Source organism: Carcharodon carcharias, chromosome 21 (assembly GCF_017639515.1).
Source record: "Carcharodon carcharias isolate sCarCar2 chromosome 21, sCarCar2.pri, whole genome shotgun sequence".
Lineage (NCBI taxonomy): Eukaryota > Metazoa > Chordata > Chondrichthyes > Lamniformes > Lamnidae > Carcharodon > Carcharodon carcharias.
The window spans coordinates 64,191,259-64,212,569 of record NC_054487.1 but is presented as its reverse complement, the minus strand read 5'-3'; the positions used below and the strand labels follow the sequence as shown (position 1 = coordinate 64,212,569).

General features: G+C 43.6%; 1 protein-coding gene across 1 annotated transcript in view; it reads left to right on the top strand.

Annotated features, from left to right (window-relative positions):
* ppfia2 (PTPRF interacting protein alpha 2) overlaps window positions 1-21,311 on the top strand; it is a 647,479-nt gene that overhangs the window by 499,211 nt on the left and 126,957 nt on the right. The window contains exon 23 of the mRNA XM_041215777.1: window positions 6,935-7,028. Coding sequence (XP_041071711.1) covers window positions 6,935-7,028 — 94 coding nt within the window. The remainder of the gene's footprint in view (window positions 1-6,934; window positions 7,029-21,311) is intronic.

Here is a 21,311-nt window from a genome sequence, read left to right as displayed (position 1 = left end):
ACCCTCAAGAAAAAGGGTCGGCTGGGGCTCCTGCGCAAGGTGTTGAAGTGCCACAGCAAGCTGTCGCTGGTCGGCGCCTAGCTAGACCCAGGGTCTACAGGCAGCCCTTGTCATTCACGCAGATGACCAAGAACCAGTGTTGCCAAAGATTGCGCATGTCCAGGGAACTAATCAGTCACGTCGGCCACCTGTTGCAATATTTGGTGTCACAGGAAACTGGAGAGCATCCACTGCCAGTGGCTGTGAAAGTGACCACGGCGTCCAATTTTTACGCCAGTGGCTCCTTTCAGGGCTCCACAGATGACCTCTGTGGGATCTCGCAAGGCTCCACACAAATGCATCCACGAGGTCATGGACAGCATATTTGCGAAGGCACACAGCTTTGTGTATTTCACCTAGGATCAGGCAAGCCAGGAAGCATGAGCGCTGGGATTTGCACAGGTCTCAGGTTTCCCACAGTGCAGGATGTAATTGACTGCATTCATGTGGAGCTCAGATCTCCATGGCAACAAGTGGTCAACTACGTCAACTTCCATTCGCAGAATGTTCAGCTGGTGGACGACCACCACAAATGCATCCTACAGGCCTGCACACAATTCCCAGGGATTGTCCATGATTCCTACATTCTCAGTAGGCCTCAGATCCCTGATGTCTTCCAGAGTCCAGGGAGGCTGCAGGGTTGGCAGATTCTTCTTCCAAGGCTTCTTCAGGACTTGACTCAAAGACCTGGATCGTGGACCCCCTTGGCTGCTTCCCAGATGTGCCTGCGAAAGTAAGGAGAGATAATTAGTGCATGGCAGGAGACTGCAGAACAGGGGAAATCACTCACAGCATGGTTGTCTGATGGATGTGGCACTGCTGGATCCTCACTTGGTTGCACACTGCCGGCCTCACCGTCAACACAGCAATGGTCCAGATCATCACCGGCCAGCTAGATGACTCTATTTTCAAGGCAGTGAGGATCTCAGGTATTCCTCCACCAGTTTTTGACCTCTCCCTTTTGTTGTGCGCCAGCTTGTCCAGCATGAATATAGATGGAGAGGGTGTGAGCAGGACACCTGCCAGGCCTGATAACAAGGATGCCTACCAAGTGTGTGTATGGTGAGTGGTGCCATGGATGGGATGAGATCCCTGTGGTTGTGTAATGGGTTTGCTTGCTAGTCTTCGCTCAGAGTGGGGGTGGAGAACTTCATGGTGGGCGGCCACTGCATCCAGTCCCAACTTATTGATAATTAATTCCCGGAAAACATGCCGGATTGCTGGCAGGGCAGTCTCTGAATCATCCGCCCCACCGTCACTTGAGGCCTTCAGTAAACCATGTGCTATATTTAAAGGGCACCACTGCCTAGAGCGAGCACTCTTCAAGGAATAGGGAGCTGCTAGGAACTGATGGACTGCCCCCAATTTTAGTGACGTCTCCCTTGAGCGCCTACTGGAGACAGTGGAGGCCCGCCACAATGTCCTCTACTCCCGCTCTGGGCGAAGACCAGCAAGCAAGGTCACCAATCCAGCATGGGAGGCAGTGACATCAGTGGTCAGCGCCAACAGCCTGAAGAAGAGGACCCCACCCAGTGCCGAAAAAGGATGAATGATCTTCTCTGTTCCACCAGGGTAAGTCACTCTTCTCATCACTCTCAATTCACACACTCACAAACCTGTCACACATCCACAGGGATCTCCTTCGCTGCCAGTTCAAAGGACATTACCATTCATTCTCTCACACACACCTTCATTTAACCTGCAGATCATAAACTCATCCTGACTATCACACCACTCACCAGCCACACAACTGGAGAATTAGAATTGTAACCCTGGGGAAGAATTTCCTCCCCGCCGACTGGGCTGGGCGGGAGTGGGCGCAGGCGGGCGAGCAGCTGATCGCCATCTGCAATCAGCTGCGTGCTGCCATTTTACGTGGGCGGACCTTAATTGTGACATGCACCCAGGTGCACTCAGCCCTCCCTGTGCGGGCTGGGGAGGAGGGAGATTCGGAGCCTGCGCTCTGTCGCGCATGCGCGAAAGAGCACAGAAATCTCCCTGAGGTAGCTCCATGCCTAAGGGAGATTAAAGTGATTGTGGAAACTGAAAAAAAGATTTTTAAAAATTATTTGGACATGTCCCCTCATGTGACAGTGTCACATGAGCTGGAATATGTCTACGAATTTTATTTAAAATTTTTATTAAATTTATAAACCCTTCATGAAACCTCATCCCACCCGTGGATGAGATTTCATAAGAAATGCAAAGGCCACCTGAGCTCTTCACCTGCCTGCCAACATTAAGATAATCAGCTCAATTGGTTTTTAAATGACCTTAAGAGGCCTTTGATAGTTCGATGGGCACGCAACCGACTCCGGTGCCAGCCCGCTGAACTGAAGAACGGAATAATGTGAGGTGACGTCAGGATGGACACCCGACGTCACTGCGCGTCAGCAAGCGGGGCCTGACCCCGCACGCTGACCAGAAAATTCAGACCCTGGAGTATTATGATATAGTAACTTTAATGTAAACATGGTTTAGGTATGGACAGGACTGGGAATATAATGTTTCTAGTTTTAAGATTTTCAGGAGAGATGAGGAAATAAATATAGGGGTTAGGATGCCAGTGCTGTTAAGTGATTCTATCACAGTGGTAGAACATAAGGATGTTCCAGCTTATTTACCTGCCGGCTGCAATGGTGGTTTTTCATGCTGTATCGTCCCAAACCAACCTCATTAATCATGCATTCCCAGGAAACACGCCGTCTCGATGGCGGGCGGGCGGACTCTCGTTTGCCCTCCACACCGTTACCTCGCCGCTTCATCACATTGAGCTGCCATATTTAAAGTGCAGCCACACAAGCAACCCTCAGTGCTTGCACCCCAAGACTGCTGCTCAGAAGACATGGCCCTGAAAGGCAAGAAGACATCTTTTATCCTACCCGCTACTGCGCTTCGTGCAAATCTGGGACAATTCCACCCATTGACCTAGGAAGCGGCCTGGGATGCATTCCAAAAACATTCCCTCCTTTGACCACCTGTGTTACCTTTATTCCAATCTATCCAGTGATAGTTAAAATAAACTCATAATATCCTGTCCTTCTTTCATTTCTCTGCATTGTCTGCAGATCTCTGCTTTTAATTCATTGCCTCTACCTTGTTTCCCTGTAATGCACATATAATTGTATCATTTGTTTTCCTATTTCTCAACTCTACTGTGTAGATTCTGTCTTAACCAACCTAGAACATCTTTATGTTCTACCACTGTGATAGAATCATTTAATAGCATGTCCAGAGTTCCGATTCTAATTCTCCAGTTTTGGGGTTTTGAATGCTTTTTGTATTCACATAAGGAGTAATCAACACTTTTTTGGGGAATTCCACCCTTTTCCCCCCTTCCTGTTTTTCTCATTTATATTTATATTTATAGCAGAGGCCCCAAAGTTCCTGGGCTTGAACTGGAAGCAGTTTTGCAAGAGGGGCAGGAGAGAAATTTGGGATGGAACCTGCATGCCCTGCGTTGCTGCCTCATTGACCTGGATGCAAGGGCAGGAAGAGGAAGTCCCCTTCCAATTAAAAGTGCAAGCATGCAAACAAGGGGGTTCAAAGTGAATGATGTCACCTGTCCTAAACCGTGTTATTTTTGTCCTTAACTATCCTCATCTGAGAAGTACCTGTACAAAATAGGAATGTCTACTAGGACCAGGTTTCAGAGGAGTTAAAGGAATCTTAATATGATGTTGTCACAGCTTTCTGTTAGACCGAGTCTTTGACTATAACTCTGGTTCTATTTATTTCTCAGAAATCTTTTTCTCTTTTTCATCTTAAGATTTCAGGTCTACCCTTGGGAGCATTGCCATCTAGGATAATTTAGCAAATCATCTGTGAAGATAACAAAATTGGGTTTCTAATGGGGATTCCATCTTTCTAATTTACTGGAAATGTAGTGCTAGTGGCTGAATGGGAAATTTGTGATATATTGCAGCATCAGGGAAGATCCAGATCACCTTGTATAACAGGGTTTAAAGAGCATAAAATCCTTTCCAAATCCATCTCTGGAGTTATTTCCATAGGAGACTCTGGGCCAGATTTTCATGTCGGAGCTGCAAAACAAGAGTCGGGTCCTTTCCCAACTTCCAAACGCACATTCAACTCATGAATTACTTTTCCTGGGATTTTTGTTTTTCCACACAGGTTTTGAGTTTGTGGTGCAGTTTGTAAGCTGCGATGGAGTACGGAAGGAGTGTGGTTGCGGAGGCAAGCTGGTTAGAAGGCCTGCCTCAGTTCTTGGAGACAGAAGCCCAACTCCCAATATAATTTTTATGCCTCTTAAATCTCACCCCTTATGGTCCCATCCACCATCATACCCCTCCATGCCCCCCATATCCTCTTTGCCCCCCTCCATGCCCCCTCACATCCCCATACACCCCCTTCTGCCTCAGATTCATCATGCCCCCTCCATCCATCTCAGATCTCCCATGCCACTCCATTCCCCCTCAATGTCCTCTCATGTTCCCCATTCCCCATCTATACCCTCTAAGATCCCCATGCTATCCCATGCTCCCTCCGTACTCCAATATGTTCTCCATAGCCACTCACCCTTTATGTACTATGTACAGTCCTCAGGAACCATGAAATAACAATGGGAATTATTTTAAATGCACCTGTAACAATTTAATAAAACTGTCATTCAAACCTCTAATATTGATACTGCAAACAAACTGCACTCCTAGCGAAAAAAAGTTTCCCTTAAAGTTGTGTAATCAACCATGTAGTCAGAAACCATATCAAAGGCAGGTTATGTTTATACAACCTCTTTAAACTACCAATTATTCCCCTGAACAGCTATGTATTCATAACAGCCACAGCTGTCAAATCATTTGATTGCAGCTACAGGACCCTGAAATTGGAAGAACAGATCATTGTCACAGTTCCATTTCAAAGCAGATTGCTTGTTGTACAATGGAGGGGAGCAGATGCTTATTTTTTTAATGTACCAGTATCCAGGCCAGTTGCTGAAGTCAAAACCAAGACACAAAGTTCCTCTTTACCAAGAGAGTTTATTGATTTTGTTCAGTCTCATGCCTCTCCCCCAAAATCTAGTGCCCCAGCTTCTCTATTTGTGGTCAAACTACTTAATTAAACAATGCCCTCTACCTGTCTATCTTAACAATATAAGCAATATAATTAACATACTATTAACAAACAGGGCCATTTTTTTCAAAAATGGGCATTTAAATTTCAGTAAAAAACACGACAGGGGAGTTTCCCAGCACAATTTTTCTACAGTTTTCAATGTATTGTGGCACTTTCCCTGTTGGGAAAAATACTCCAATAAGTGTTTTCAATTTACCTTTGCAGGACAGAGGCCTATGATGAATCATTGTATTAAAAGTGTATTAAAAGTAAAAGTATCAGAGTGAAGAAGGGTCATATGGACTCGAAAAGTTAACTTTGTTTTTCTCTCTCTACAGATGCAGTCAGACCTGCTGAGTTTTTCCACCATTTTCTGTTTTTGTTCCTCATCTGCATTATCTTAGTTGTCCTTATTGACTGTGTCTGGTCTAGGAGTACAAGTAAGAGGCAGTTTAATGATTTTTTTTATTTTCAGCAGCCTCTTTTGCCCCAACTGGGCTTGTTTATTCTAAGGATACATAAGAGAACCAATGATTAGCACAGTTCTGCTGTAATTAAATTATATATACATCAGCTCATGCTTTTCCAGTCAAACATTCTGTTCAATCTTTGTCTATTTCCATTATTGTTGCTTATTATTAATGCATGAATTGATTGCAGGCAAAGGGACTTCTTCATCCATCACATCTTGGGAAGAAGTAATACACATAGGCTTGAATTTTCCCTGCATCGGGCAGTCTTGCCAGGAGCGGGCAGGGGCAGTCACAGAGCCAACCGCCGCCCGCGATCAGCTCCGCATCGCCATCTTACAGAGGCGGGCCAATTAAGGCCCACCCAGTATAATACGCAAGCGGTAGCACTCAGCGCTACCTGTGTGGGCAGTGGGAGGAGGGAGAATGGGGGCCTGCACTCTTTCGCGAGCATGTGTGTGAAAGAGCACTTCAATCTCCCTAAGGCACAGAGCTGCCTCAGGGAGATTGAAGCGCTTTTGAAAACAAAAAATAAAATCAATAAAAATTGAATGAAACATGTCCACTCATGTGACTGTGTCACATGAGATGGGACATGTTTCTATTTTTCAGGAAAACTGTTCATTTAATTCATAAAAGCTTTCAGAAACCTCATCCCGCTCGTAGATGAGGTTTCCTAAAAAACGTAATGGCCGCTTGGCCTTTTCACTTGCCTGCCGACCATGAGGTTGGACGGGCAGTGTAAACTTGATATTAATTACTTGGTTAATGGCCTTAAAAAGCCTTTTAATAATCGGCAGGCACACAGCTGACTCCGGCACGTGCCTGCTGAATGAAAAACCATGATGACGTCAGGATGCACGCCCAATGTCATCGCACCTCATTTTACGACTCCCGCCCCTGCCCGCTGACTGAAAAACCCTGGCCATGATTTCAAAAGTGCCTTATGTCATCCAAAGCTTACCATTCACAAGGACTGTGTACCCTCCTCCTGTCTAAACTCACTCTTACACTGTGCTCCTATGAACTCCACACTCCTCTAAATTTTTACACTTCACTCACTCGCAGTTCAATTGATTTTCAAAAACACAAAATTACAATATAACATCGGCGTCAATCCAGTATCACTGTGGACCATATGGACAATGAAAATCATGTTTCACAAATAATTTAGTGATCTTGTAGGCAGAGTTTGAAAGCATGATCAACTCTTGCCTGTATCCCTTAGACTAACAAGCACAAAATAAATGAAATGTTGTCTTTATTTCAGCAATATAACATAAATACTCATTTGGCTAAACATATTGATCATTCTGTTCCTTTTACCCTGACCACACACTTTCTTTCAGCAGGTATTTTCGATGTCGAGATTGGTAATCCAGATTCCCTTGGACTGGGAAAACTAGGAACACAAGCAGAAAAAGATAGAAGATTGAAGAAAAAGTAAGTGTTCAGCAAAATCTAATCTATTTTTACTATGAAAGAAAAACATTGCGAAACATTGAAATCTTTAATTAAATTAATCTTAAATAAAAACATAAAATGTTTAGAGATACACAGCAGGCCAATCCACATTTCTAAAGAGAAAAAACAGGTTATGACATTTCAGATTTTTACCCTTCATCAGGCTGAAGATTAGTAGAGTAAGGCCGGAATAAGAGAAAAAGGGATAAAGTTGGGGAAGAGCATCAACAAACGTATCAGTCCCAGAAAGGGAAGTAATGTGTTAAAAGACACACAAAATACTTAATGGATACCATTAAAAGTAAAGTAATGTAAAAGATTATTAGTGATACATACGGAAAACACAATAAAAATTACAAGTAGTGGTGAGTGAAAAGATACAGTAAGTACATATACAAAAAAAAGAAGCATAATAACCAAAAATGCAGCAATATAAAATTAAAAGCTAAAATGCAAGGAAGTTGGGGTGGAAAAGGAATGGGTTCACATTACAAGTTTATACAACCACTATTGCTGTGTTCTAACTAGGGTTTAATAAATGCACTTTACTGATGAGACAGATGTATTATTCTGTCTCTATGCACATCTTAAATTAATTATTAAGCCTTGTTGAGGATTTATTTACATACTTAATGGGGAAGTTTTCAATTTGTACAGCCAGGGGAAAACTGGCAATAGTGGATTGGCCAGCCTTTATATATTTTCCTTTCCATTGCATTGAATGCAAAGTAAAATCAGACAATGTGTATAATGGGCAGCCATTTCACTATCACCAATTTCCTTCTGGCAATAAAAGTTAAACCTACCCCACTTTTACTCAGTTTACTATTTGCAATATTAGCATATAAGTGGGACTTATGGTTAGCACTGTTGCCTCACAGCTCCAGGGACCCAGGTTCTGCGTGGGTTTCCGCTGGGTGCTCTTGTTTCCTCCTACTGTCCAAAGCCATGCTGATTAGGTGGATTGGCTACGGTAAATTGTCCTCCAGTGTGCCTGTTTGTGTGTGTAAGTGTGTGATGGCCTGGGTGTACCCCGTCTAGCACCCATTGCCTGTCAGGATAGGCTGTGACACCCCATGACCCTGAATTGAATGAAGCAGTTCTGGAAAACTGAGTGAATGATAGAACACATAAGCATAATCAGGACAGGATTTTCCACTTGCCTGTACTAGATTTTCAGCGGAATTCACATGAAATCAACCAAACCAGTGCAAAAGATTGAGAAATTTCAAGTGCAAATTGTGTTTCTGCAAATCTTTCACCCTAGTTTAAAAATATTGTGCTTAGAGTCCACAAATTGGCTATGCTGTTGATCAAATGAATCATGATTGTGATTCTACAAATTGAGTCAGTTTACAAGACTTTGAAGGGGCTCTTTAAATTAAAGTTTTTTTGTGCAAGGACACTAATAGGCACATTTTAGAAGCTTTTGGTTTTCTTTTAAATTTCATAAGAAATTGACTTCTGTACAACAGTATAACTAGTAAATTGCTGTGTATAGTTTTCTTAAAGTCATTTTCAGTTACTTAAAAACAAGTCAGGTGTACCAGACATCCTGATTAAAAATGCTTATTTTTTATGATAAACCCATTTGCAGCTGTCTCAATAAAACTGCCCCAGGCTACCACTCAAATATATCAAGGAATATTTTATATCAGGAGTATTTTAAACAAAAAAAAATTAAAAGTGTATGTGCTAAAATACTGCTTGATTGCAGTATTGCAAGGACAATTTTACTTGCAAATGAGTTTCAACAGAAACCTGAGCAAAAAAAACTTGTTAATAATTTTGAGTACAATTTATGCCTGGATGACAGATAATGTCCAAAGTGGATACTCTTGGCCAATTGGTTTAAAATAAACCAGATTAATGTTCCATGAATATGGCATAGAAAGGAAATCTCACACAGCTTCAAACTTTTTTCAGATTTAATGGACTGACAATCACAAAGAAAATTTCAGATAAGGGACGACATTTGATCCTTATATTACATTTTCTCATGGGAATTTACAGCTTCTCCTTATCACAGGTTGCAACTCCTCCATGAATAACTTAAGAGATTTTGAGCTGAATTTTAACCTTCTTGCAATGGAGGAGCCCAGCAGACCACAGGGAACACAGAAGTTTCAGCAGCATATTTGTCAGTGTTTTTCTTAAAACAACCCTGCAATTTCTTCTAAATTGCCCAACTGATTAGAGCGAATGGCCGCATTGACGATGCATTTCAGTCTATTTCAGTTCAACTATTTAAAGGGATCCTGCTAGGATGAGACTTGAAGCTTTGTACAGGTGGTTGCCCAGAGCCATAACTTGGAGCAATAGATGCACAACATTGCAAGAACAACAGTATACCTAGTAGCAGCATTTCTAACTGAAGCAGCATTTCACTTGCATTTCCCCCAATTTAGTCTACTGCATTTGTTGCTCCCAATGCGGTCTCCTCTACAATGGAGAGACCAAACGTAAACTGGGCGACTGCTTTGCAGAACACCTGCAGTCTGTCCGCAAGAATGACCCAAACCTCCCTGTCGCTTGCCATTTTAACACTCCACCCTGCTCTCTTGCCCACATGTCTGTCCTTGGCTTGCTGCATTGTTCCAGTGAAGCCCAACACAAACTGGAGGAACAGCATCTCATCTGCCGACTAGGCACTTTACAGTCTTCTGGACTGAATATTGAATTCAACAACTTTATTCAAGAACTCCCTTCTCCATCCCCACCCCTTTCTGTTTCTTGCCCCTTCCTTTTTTTTTCCAATAATTTATATAGATTTTTCTTTTCCCACCTATTTCCATTAATGTTAAATCTTTTATGCCTGATAGTGTTTCCACCCCACCCCCACTAGAGCTGTACCTTGAGTGCCCTACCATCCATTCTTAATTAGCACATTCGTTTAGATAATATCACTACCTTCAACACCTCTGTGTTCTTTTGTTCTTTTGTCTGTGACATCTTTTGATTATCTGCTCCTATCACTGCTTGCTTGCCCCTACAACCACACTACCATCCACCCCCCCCAACTTTAAACCAGCTTATATTTCACCCCTCTCCTTATATTCACTCAGTTCTGTGGAAGGGTCATGAGGACTCGAAACGTCAACTCTTTTCTTCTCCGCCGATGCTGCCAGACCTGCTGAGTTTTTCCAGGTAATTCTGTTTTTGTATTGCAAGATCATGCCTCACCGACACCTCCCTAGATATGATATGCGGCCTGTAAGAATCTACAGAAAGATTCTGTTTTCTGCCCACGAGAACAAGAAACCTGCTTCAGAAAGCAAAAAGATGTGGTTGGAATTTTCTGAGAATGTTAGCAGCAGGAGTCCAGTACCACACTACTGGCTACATTGTGAGAAGAATTTTCATGCCATAATCAAGGCAAGGAAGGGAATGGCATGGCACATTCAGTATATATTGATGTGCATACTATCCACCCACTCCTCATTTTCTTTTCCAAGCTTCTCCTGTATTTCACTCCTCATAACAACATACCTTGCAGTTCCATCTATCCCTCCCTGTCTAGGCACTTACATCCCCACCTGATTATCCACCACTTATACTCACCTTCATCATTATGCAGTGTAAAACCTACCACCCACAGTGCTCCTTCACAAATGTTATCCATCCATCCTCATTCCATTTCTCACACTCATAAGTTGCTTTTATCCCTCCTTGCAGAAGAAAGCACAGAATTCTGGAGAGAGGCAGAGGATCAGAGAGCCCTCCAGTCATCTCCATTTTGAAGCTGCAGTGGCAAAGCCACTGGAGATAAGCCAAGTTTTGACATGCCTTGAGACAGAGAGTTGGGGAGCCTCCAAGTTACCTGGTGACAGAATTAAATATCATACAGCTAGATGGAATACAACAGTCACTCATGTTCTCTTGATGTCGGCAAGCCAGTGTAATATGATCATGTACACAATGATTACCTCATACCTTGACATGTCATTCATCCTTTGGGTGTTCAGAAAAAGGACAAATACTCCTCTGAAAAGATCATTCAGTCTGCAGATGCACCATCACAGCACTCATGCACACCACCCACCAGTTCAGATGTACATTCCTCAATAGGGCCACCAAAACAGGTAGTTGGGTTGTCACGTGGGGCTGGATTTTATAGGGTGAGGCAGAGTCCCCACCCCTGGCATAAATGTTGGGGGCGAGCTCCTCAGTGGACAATTGGCTTAGGGTGAAACTTCCGTCCCCATCCAGGAAGAAGTCATGTCTCAGAGAGCTGTTGGCCAACCAAAGGGCTGGCAGCTCTCTGGTCCCAACAGCCTCATTGGGAGCAGTGGCCACTGCTGGATCTATACCCAGTCCTCAACGGCAATTGTCGATGGAATGGGATGCAAAGGTAAGTGGGGGAGGCCTTGCCAATGCCAGGCTGCCAGGCCCCAGCAAGGGAGTTGGGGTTGCAGGGGTGGACAGCGTAGGGTTGGAAGAAAAACATAGAGGCAGGAAGACCTTGGGTGGGGGAGCCAGGGGTGGAAATCTGATGTGCCCAAGCGGTCCTTAAAAGAGGTACACTTCCCTGCCCTTGGCCAGCAATGAAACCTGTCAGGCTACACACTTGGCATGGGCTTCTCTTGCTGCGGATTAAATCCCACTGGTGGTGGGAGGAGGCCCTCAACTGGTCATTAATTAGTTACTAAACTGCCTCGATTGACCTATGAGCGAGTGAGCTTTTTGACACCTCCCTCATCACTGGTAAAATTGTGGCAAGGGCAGACATGTGTACAATAGGAACAGTGTCCATAGCATGGCACTCAATTTTGTCCACTCCACCTGCCAACCTGACCCCGGGGAGGGGGGGTGGGGGCCATAAATTTCAGCCCATGGTACCTCATACATAAGACGTAAGCAGGAGTAAGCTGTGGAGGCCGAGACAGCAATGATGATTCCCTTACTGTTGATTGTTCAACAGCTGACTGAAATGCAGCAAAGTGCTCTCTAACTTTTGGCTAGCAGGGAAGTGCAGGTGAGGCATAAGAGGGAAGCTGGAGAATGGGAACAAGGAAATGGGGACATCAGCTCAAAGCACTTCCACTTCTGACCTCCTTCAATCAGAGACCTCCATGCTGCCTCCTGTCCCAATGGCCAAGTCTATTCCTGCGCGGTACAGGTGGTGCGGTCGTTGGTGGAGTCTCAGGCTCCAAACCCAGAGGACATTGGTCAAGAGCATCTGCGCAGACATAGCAAGAATTTGAGCAGCCTGCTTCAACCTCTACTTAAGGCACAGAATACCACCCTGTAGGAGTAGTGGAAAAGATGAGAGTAAGGAATTGTAATTACACCAGAGTGTGCACATGGGTGTTCAACACTGTGACAAAGATAAATTTTCCCTCCTCATCCTTCTCAATCTATTTGCAGCCTTAGACATAGTTAACCACACCATGCCCCTCTAACACCCCTCCATTGTTGTCCAGCCGGGTGAAACAGTTCTTACCCGGTTGCATTCTTATTTATCTAATCATAGCCAGAGAATCGCTTGCAAAGGCTTTTCTATTATTCACATACTGTTACCTCCAGTGTGACCCAAGGATGCATCCTTGGCCCCCTCTTATTTCTCATCTATATGTTGCCCCTCAGCGACATTATCCAAAAGATCAGTGTTAGTTTTCACAGGTACGCTGACGACATCCAGCTCTACCTCACCATCGCCTTTCTCGACTTTTCCTTTTGTTGTTAAATCATCAGACTGCTTATCTGACATATAGTACTGGATGAGCAAAAATGCTCTCCGATTAAATATTGGGAAGACTGATGTCATCCAAAGACTGAGGTCATCCAAAACTCTGCTACCCATGTCTTAACTCTCAGCAAGTCCTGTTTGCTTATCAACCAGTGTTTGCTGACCTACGTTGGCTCCTGGTCAAGCAACAACATTGATTTTAAAATTCTCATCCTTATTTTCAAATTCCTCTCTATCTCTGTAATCTCCTCCAGTCCCACAACTCTCTGACATATATGGGCTGCTCTAATTCTGGCCTCTTGAGCATCCCCAATTTTAATCGTTCCTCCATTAGTGGCTGCACCTTCAATTGCCTCGTCCCTAAGCTCTGGAATACCCTCCCGACATCTCTCAGCCTCTCTAGCTTGCTTTCATCCTCTAAGACTTCCTTAAATCTACCACTGGAAAACATGGCATCAGTTACCTGTGTGATTTCAAGATTCGACAAATATCACCTACAGATCCCTGAAAGGAACCAGAGAAATTAGGATTGTGGTGACTTTGACATCCACTGCAATGCATGGCCACCAGGTCCACTCGACAGGAAATCTTCTTCCAGGGGAATATTTGCTAGAGTGGTTGAGGAGGGTTTAAACTAAAATGGCAGGGGGATGCAAGGAGTCAGAGGAAGGGGAGTCAAGGACAAGAACAAAAGACACAAAGGGGAGTAAGAAAAGTGATAGGCAGAGAAATGAAGGGCAAGAATCAAACAGGGCCTCAGTGAAAAATAGTGAGAGCGGGACAAGTAATGTTAAAAAGACAAGCCTTAAGGCTTTGTGCCTTAACGCAAGGAGCATTCACAATAAAATGGATGAATTAACTGCGCAAATAGATGCAAACAGGTATGATATAGTCAGGATTATGGAGACATGGCTGCAGGGTGACCAGGGATGAGAACTGAACATCCAGGGGTATTCAGTATTTAGGAAGGACAGACAAAAAGGAAAAGGCGGTGGAGTTGCATTGCTGGTTAAAGAGGAAACTAATGCAGTAGTGAGGAAAGATGTAGAATCTGTTTGAGTAGAGCTGAGAAACACTCAGGGGCAAAAACGATAATGGGGGTTGTATAAAGACCTCCAAACTGTAGTGGTGATGTTGTGAATGGCATTAAACAGGAATTAGAGATGCATGCAATAAAGGAATATATGAGTTGTGGGTGGCTTTAATCTGCATATAAATCGGGCAAATCAAATTAATAACAATACTGTAGAGGAGGAATTACTAGAGTGTATACAGCATGGTTTTCTGGACCAATACGTTGAGGAACCAACTAGAGAACAGGCCATCCTAGACTGGATATTGTGTAATAAGAAAGGAATAAATGGCAATTTAGTTGTGCGAGGTCCCTTGGAGATGAGCGACATAATATGATCGAATTATTCAACAAGGTGGAGAGTGACGTAGTTGATTCTGAGATTAGGGTCCTGAATCTTAATAAAGGAAACTACGATGGTATGAGGCACGAGTTGGCCATGATGGATTGGGAAGCATTATTTAAAGGGATGGTGGTGGATAGGCAATGGCAAACATTCAAAGAAGGCATGGATGAACTGCAACAATTGTTTATTCCTGTCTGGCACAAAAGTAAAGGTCACCACAGGAAAGGTGGCCAAACCATGGCCTACAAGGGAAATTAGACATAGTATTAGATCCTAGGAAGAGGCATACAAATTGGCCAGAAAAAAACAACAGGCCTGAGGATTGGGCGCAGTTTAGAATTCAGCAAAGGAGGACCAAGGGATTGATTAAGAAGGGGAAAATAGAGAATTGAGTAAGCTTGCGGGGGAGATAAAAACTGACTGTAAAAGTTTCTACAGGTATGTGAAGACAAAAAAATAGATGAAGGCAAATGTAGATCCCTTACAGTCAGAAACAGGGCAATTTATAATGAACAAAGAAATGGCTGACTAACTAAATACATACTTTGGTTCTGTCTTCACAAAGGAGGACACAAATATCATACCAGAAATGTTGGGGAACACAGGGTTTAGTGAGAGGGAGGAACTGAAAGAAATCAGTATTAGTAAGGAAATGGTATTGGGGAAATTGATGGGATTGAAGGCCGATAAATCCCCAGAGCCTGATAATCTACATCCCAGAGTACTTAAGGAATTGGCCCTAGAAATAGTGGATGTATTGGTGGTCACCTTCTGAGATTCTATTGCCTCTGGAATAGTTTCTACAGATTGGATGGTAGCTAATGTAACCCCACTATTTAAAAAGGGAGGTAGAGAGAAAACAGGGAATTATAGACCAGTCAGCCTGACGTAGGTAGTAGGGAGAATCCATTATAAAAGATTTAATAGCTGAGCATTTGGAAAACAGTGGCAGAATCAGACAGAATCAGCATGGATTTATGAAAGGGGAATCATGCTTGACAAATCTACTGGAATTTTTTGAGGATGTTGATGACGGGGAGCCGGTGGATGTGGTGTATTTGGACTTTCAGAAGGCTTTCGAGAAAGTCCCACATAGGAGATTAGCGTGTAAAATTAAAGGGATTGAGAGTAGTGTATTGAGATGGATAGAAAACTGGTTGGCAGACAGGAAACAGAGTGGGAATAAACAGGTCTTTTTCAGAATGGCAGGCAGTGACTAGTGGGGTATTGCATGGATCAGTGCTAGGACCCCAGCTATTCATAATATATATTAATGATTTAGATGAGGGAACTAAATGTAATGTCTCCAAATTTGCAGATGACACAAAGCTGATTGGGAGGTTGAGCTGTGAGGAGGATGCAGAGATGCTTCAGTGTAATTTGGACAAGCTGAATGAGTGGGCAAATGCATGGCAGATGCAGTATAATGTGGATTAATGTGAGGTTATCCACTTTGGTAGCAAAAATAGGAAGGCAGATTATTATCTGAATGGATAGAAATTGAGAGAGGGGAATGTGCAATGAGACCTGGGCATCCTCGTACACCAGTCGCTGAAGGTAAGCATGCAGGTGCATCAGGTGGTAAAGAAAGCAAATGGCATGTTGGCCTTCATAGCGAGAGGATTCGAGTGCAGGAGCAAGGATGTCTTGCTGCAATTATACAGGGCCTTGGTGAGACCACACCTGGAATATTGTGTGCAGTTTTCTGAAAAAGGATGTACTTAGCTAGACAGGGAGTGCAGCGAAGGTTTACCCGACTGATTCCTGGGATGACGGGACTGACATATGAGGAGGGATTGAGTCGGTTAGGATTATATTCGCTGGGGTTCAGAAGAATGAGGAGGGATCTCATAGAAATCTATAAAATTCTAACAGAACTGGACTGGATAGATGCAGGAAGGATGTTCCCGATGATGGGGGAGTCCAGAACCAGGGGTCACAGTCTGAGGATATGTGGTAGACCATTTAGGACTGAGATGAGGAGAAATTTCTTCACCCATAGAGTGGTGAGCCTGTGGAATTCGCTACCACAGAATGTAGTTGAGGCCAAAACATTGTATGTTTTCAAGAAGGAGTTAGATATAGCTCTTGGGGCAAAGGGGATCAAATGAGATCGAGATAAAGCAGGAGCAGGCTATTGAGTTGGATGATCAGCCATGATCATAATGAATGGCGGAGCAGGCTCGAAGGGCCGAATGGCCTACTCCTGCCTCTATGTTCGATGTTCCTATGTTTCTTTAAATATACAATATAAATACATCCAGTGTTGTCATTGATCCCTGACTGAAATTTTAACTCTGGCCAGAGTAGAAAAGATTTTTAAAAATTAATTCATGGCATGTGGGCTTTGCTGGCTGGGCCAGCATTTTTTCCCATCCTTAACTGCCCTTGAAAAGGTGGTGGTGAGCTGCCTTCTTGAACTGCTGCTGTCCATGTGGTGTAGGTACACCCACAGTGCTGTTAGGAAAGGAGCTCCAGGCTTTTGACCCAGCGACAATAAAGGAACGGCGATATATTTCCAAGTCAGATCGGTGAGTGACTTGCAGGAGAACTTCCAGGTGGTGGTGTTCCCATCTATCTGATGCCCTTGTGGGGGATTCAGTGATGGCAATGCCATTGAACGTCAAAGGGTGATGGTTAGATTCTCTCTTGTTGGAGATGGTCATTGCCTGGCACTTGTGTGGTGCAAATGTTACTTGCCACTTGTCAGCCCAAACCTGGATATTGTCCAGGTGTTGCTGTATTTGGACATGGACTGCTTTAGTATCTCAGGAGCCACAATTGTTGCTGAACATTGCGCAATCATCAGCGAACATCCCCACTTCCGAAGGTCATTGATGAAGCAGCTGAAGATGGTCAGGCCGAGGACAGTACCCCGAGGAACTTCTGCAGTGATATCTTGGAACTGAGATGATTGACCTCCAACACATCAAATCCGACATCCAATAACCACAACCATCTTCCTTTGTGCTAGGTATGAATCCAACCAGCAGAGAGTTTTTCCCCGATTCCCATTGACTCCAGTTTTGCTAGGGCTCCTTGATGCCTAACGTGTCAAACGTGGCCTTGATGTCGAGGATAGTCACTCACTTCAGGAATTCAGTTCTTTTGTCCATGTTTGAACCACGGCTGTAATGAGGTCAGGAGCTGAGTGGCCCTGGCGGAACCCAAACTGGATGTTAATGAACAGGTTATTGCTAAGCAAATGCTGCTTGATAGTACTGTTGATGACCCTTTCCATTACTTTACTGATGATCGAGAGTAGACTGTTGGGGCGATAATTGGCAGAGTTCAATTTTTGTGTACAGGACATACCTGGGCAATTTTCATAGCCTGTTCGATGCCAATGTTGTAACTGTACTGGAACAGCTTGGCTAGGGGCGTGGCAAGTTCTTCAGTACTATTGCCAGAATATTTTTTTTTTCGTTCTTTTACTTGTAGGAAAACAGGGGTTCCTTTTTGCCAGCGTGTCTTCCTTTGGTGCCAGCCGGCAGCCTCCAAACTTCCACTCATCAGCTAGCTATTGCTTTCTGCCCCTTTTGAATGGACAATTGAAAGATAGCAAGTTACAATCAAGCTGGCCTCATGTTGCATATGTTAGTATTTGGCCTGCCTATGTAAGTTTTGTTCCCAGCTAAAATCCTTCCTCAAGTTTTCTAGAGCCCAGTAATGGTCTTTCTCTGCAACACTTCCAGGGCTTAATGTTTCCTTTGTCCCTTGGTAACCAAAACTGAAGGCAGCCTGACCAGACCACAATGCAGCTTCAATATTATGTTGTTAGGACTTCCATTCTACTGATCTAATAATATTGCTTAGCATTCTATTTGCCTTGTTGATCTGTGCTCTGTATTGAAACAACATGGTAAGTGTTTATTCTGGTATTACTCCCAAATCTGTTTCAACCTCTCCCACAACCACTTAAATTTATATTTCATTGAGTGTATTCCCAATTTTTTTTCTGTTATGTGACATCTTCTACTCATCTCTACTGAATGCAATTTGTTGTAGTTTTGCCCACTCGAAAAGTTTCTTCATGTTCTTCTGTAGTCTCTGAGTTCTGAATTGGGCTAGGTTTCTACTCTAATTTGTTTTCATCTAGAAATATGACCAACTTCCAGAGTTTGTTTTCTGAATCCATGCCATTTTTATATCAGTGAGACACAGGAAAGATACTGACATTGATCTTTGAGACACTCCATTTAGTATACTGCCAGGGCTAACTTCCTCTGCTATTTCCTTTCATTCAATATGCTCCATAACTATTTTTGATTTCTACCTACAGTATCCACTTCCTTCAACTTGCTTTATATCCTGAGCTTTATCAAAAGCATCCTGGAATCCCAGGTACATTAATCAGACAGTTTTCCAATTTTCTCTAGGTTAACAGTTCGTAACAAAAAAGGGAGGATGTTTAGGCAGCATCTCCCACTTCTGAAACCATGTTGACTTCCATTGTAGGTTGCTTTCATATAGGTAATCCTCAAGTTCCTAAGGTCCCTTCCATTATTTTGTGAATCACCAATGAAAAACTAACAGGTCTATGATTACCTAAATTTTATTTTTTGTCATTTTTGAAAATAGGAATCATGATAGCTTGAATTTAGTGCAATGGGAACTCCCCTGTATTCAGAAATACGCTCATGATGACTGCCAACTTAATAATCTCACTTGGCATTCTTAGGTACATACCAGCTGTTGTTGGTTTTGGGGCAATCTAAAACCAGAGTGAAAGTGAATAGGGGAGATTTCCTTCTCATTTCACCTGGTGAATGCCCAGTTCTTAAATGAGGGTGGAACCATATTGCTTCAGGTCTCACTCCATCTGCATTGCTCCAGAATATCTCTATGGTTCCCTCTACAGACAATCTCTGCCCGCAGTATGTGCAGACCCAGTGTAAGCATGAGGTATTGTTCCCAGAAATCTGTCCCACTTTCCCTTTTGTTGTCCCATTGAGCACCCAAGCACTCAAAGGACCAAAGAAACCTGGTGTTCAGGCTCTCCATGGGCCGACAGGGATCTTGGGTACATGTTTAAGACCTTTCACAATTAAAAAATATTTATGATTTTGTAGGATCCACTCCCCCTAGGTCCATTAACAATGTTAGTTGAATTTGAACCTAACTCATCTGGTGGGGGATTTTTTTTTTATTAATTCACGGGATGTAGGCTTTGCTGGCTGGGCTAGCATTTATTGCCCATCCCTAGTTGCCCTTGAGAAGGTGGTGGTGAGCAGCCTTCTTGAACTACTGCAGTCCACGTAGCGTAAGTTGGATAGGATCTGTTCAGGCATCAATTTTACACTCAGCAGAATGGTCAGGCTTTGGGTAACAGAATAGATTTTGATTCTGTCCGGTCCATTGCAGTCAGTCTTATCTTGTCAGTTTCCCACTGGGTGGGCTAGCTTAAAATTACCCACAACATGTAGAGGTGCTATCACTGTCTTGCATTGTAATTTTCTAAGGTTGATGGCATAGTTTCCTATATTGGTAGAAAAGGTACAGCTGCAATGAGTTGAGCACTAAGCCAGGTTGCAGGACGTTCCTTTCATCATAAGATCAGACGTGGGTATGTCTGCGCCAATATGCAGTAAAACCTGGACAACATTCAGGCTTGGGCTGATAAGTCGCAAGTAACATTCACGCCACGGAAGTGCCATGCAATGAATATCTTCAACAAGTAAGAGTCTAACCATCTCTCTTTGATATTCAATGGCATTGCCATCATTGAATCCATCACTATCAACATCCTGGGAGTTTAGCATTGACCAGAAACTGAATTAGACCAGCCATATAAATATTCCATTACTTTACTGATGATCGAGAGTAGACTGATGGGGCGATAATTGGCTGGGTTGGATTTGTCTTGCTTTTTGTGTACAAGACAAGAGCAGGTCAGAGGCTGGGAGTTCTGAGGCAAGTAACTCCCCTCCTGATTCCCCAAATCCTGACCAGCATCTACAAACCACAAGTCAGGAGTTTGATGGAATATTCTCCACTTACCTGGATGTGTGCAGCTCCAAGACCCAAGAAGTTTGACAACATCCAGGACAAAGCCCACTTGCTCAGCACCCCATCAATCAACTTCAACATTCACTTCCTCCACCACTATCACACATTGCAGTAGTATGTACTGTATATAAAATGCACAGCAGCAACTCAGCAAGCGCTCATTCATCAGCACCTTCCAAACACATGACCTCTACACACTAGAAGGACAAGGGCAGCAGATGCATGGGAATATCATCATCTGCAAGTTCCTCTCCGAACTACACAATATCCTGACTTGGAACTTTATCCCTGTTCCTTCACTGTCACAGAATCAAAATCCTGGAACTCCCTTCTTAACAGCTCTATGGGTGTACCTGCACCAGGTGGACTGTTGTGGTTCAAGAAGGTGGCTCACCACCATCTTTTCAAAGGTAATTAGGGATGGGCAACAAGGGGAACAAATGCTGGCCTTGTCAGTGATGCCCACATTCCATGAAAGGATAAAACATCCCATAGATGAATGATTAACTAGTTTAACTGAGTCTCTTACTTAGAATATTCAACATTTTTTTTCACTTGTCCATGTGATTACGCTGATTACCACATACCGCCCTCCATCAGATGATGAATCAGTGCTCCTTCTTGTTGAACATTACTTGGAGAAAATACTGAGGGGGGCAAGGACGCAGAATGTTCTCTGGGTGGGGGACTTCAATGTCCGTACCAAGAGTGGCTGGGTAGCACCACTACTGACCGAGCTGGCTGAGTCCTAAATGACATAGCTGCTAGACTGGATCTGCAGCAGGTGGTGAGGGAACCAACAAGAGGGAAAACATACTTGACCTCATCCTCACCAACCTGCCTGCCGCAGATGCATCTGTCCATGCCAGTATCGGCAGGAGTGACCACCGCACAGTCATTGTGGAGATGAAGTCCCACCTTCACAATGAGGATACCCTCCATTGTATTGTGTGGCACTACCACCGTGTTAAATTGGATAGATTTTGAACAGATCTAGCAACTCAAGACTGGGTATCCATGAGGCGCAGTGGGCCATCAGCAGCAGCAGAATTGTACTCGAACACAATCTGTAACCTCATGGCCCTGCATATCCCCCACTCTATCATTACCATCAAGCCAGGGGATCAATCCTGGTTCAATGAAGAG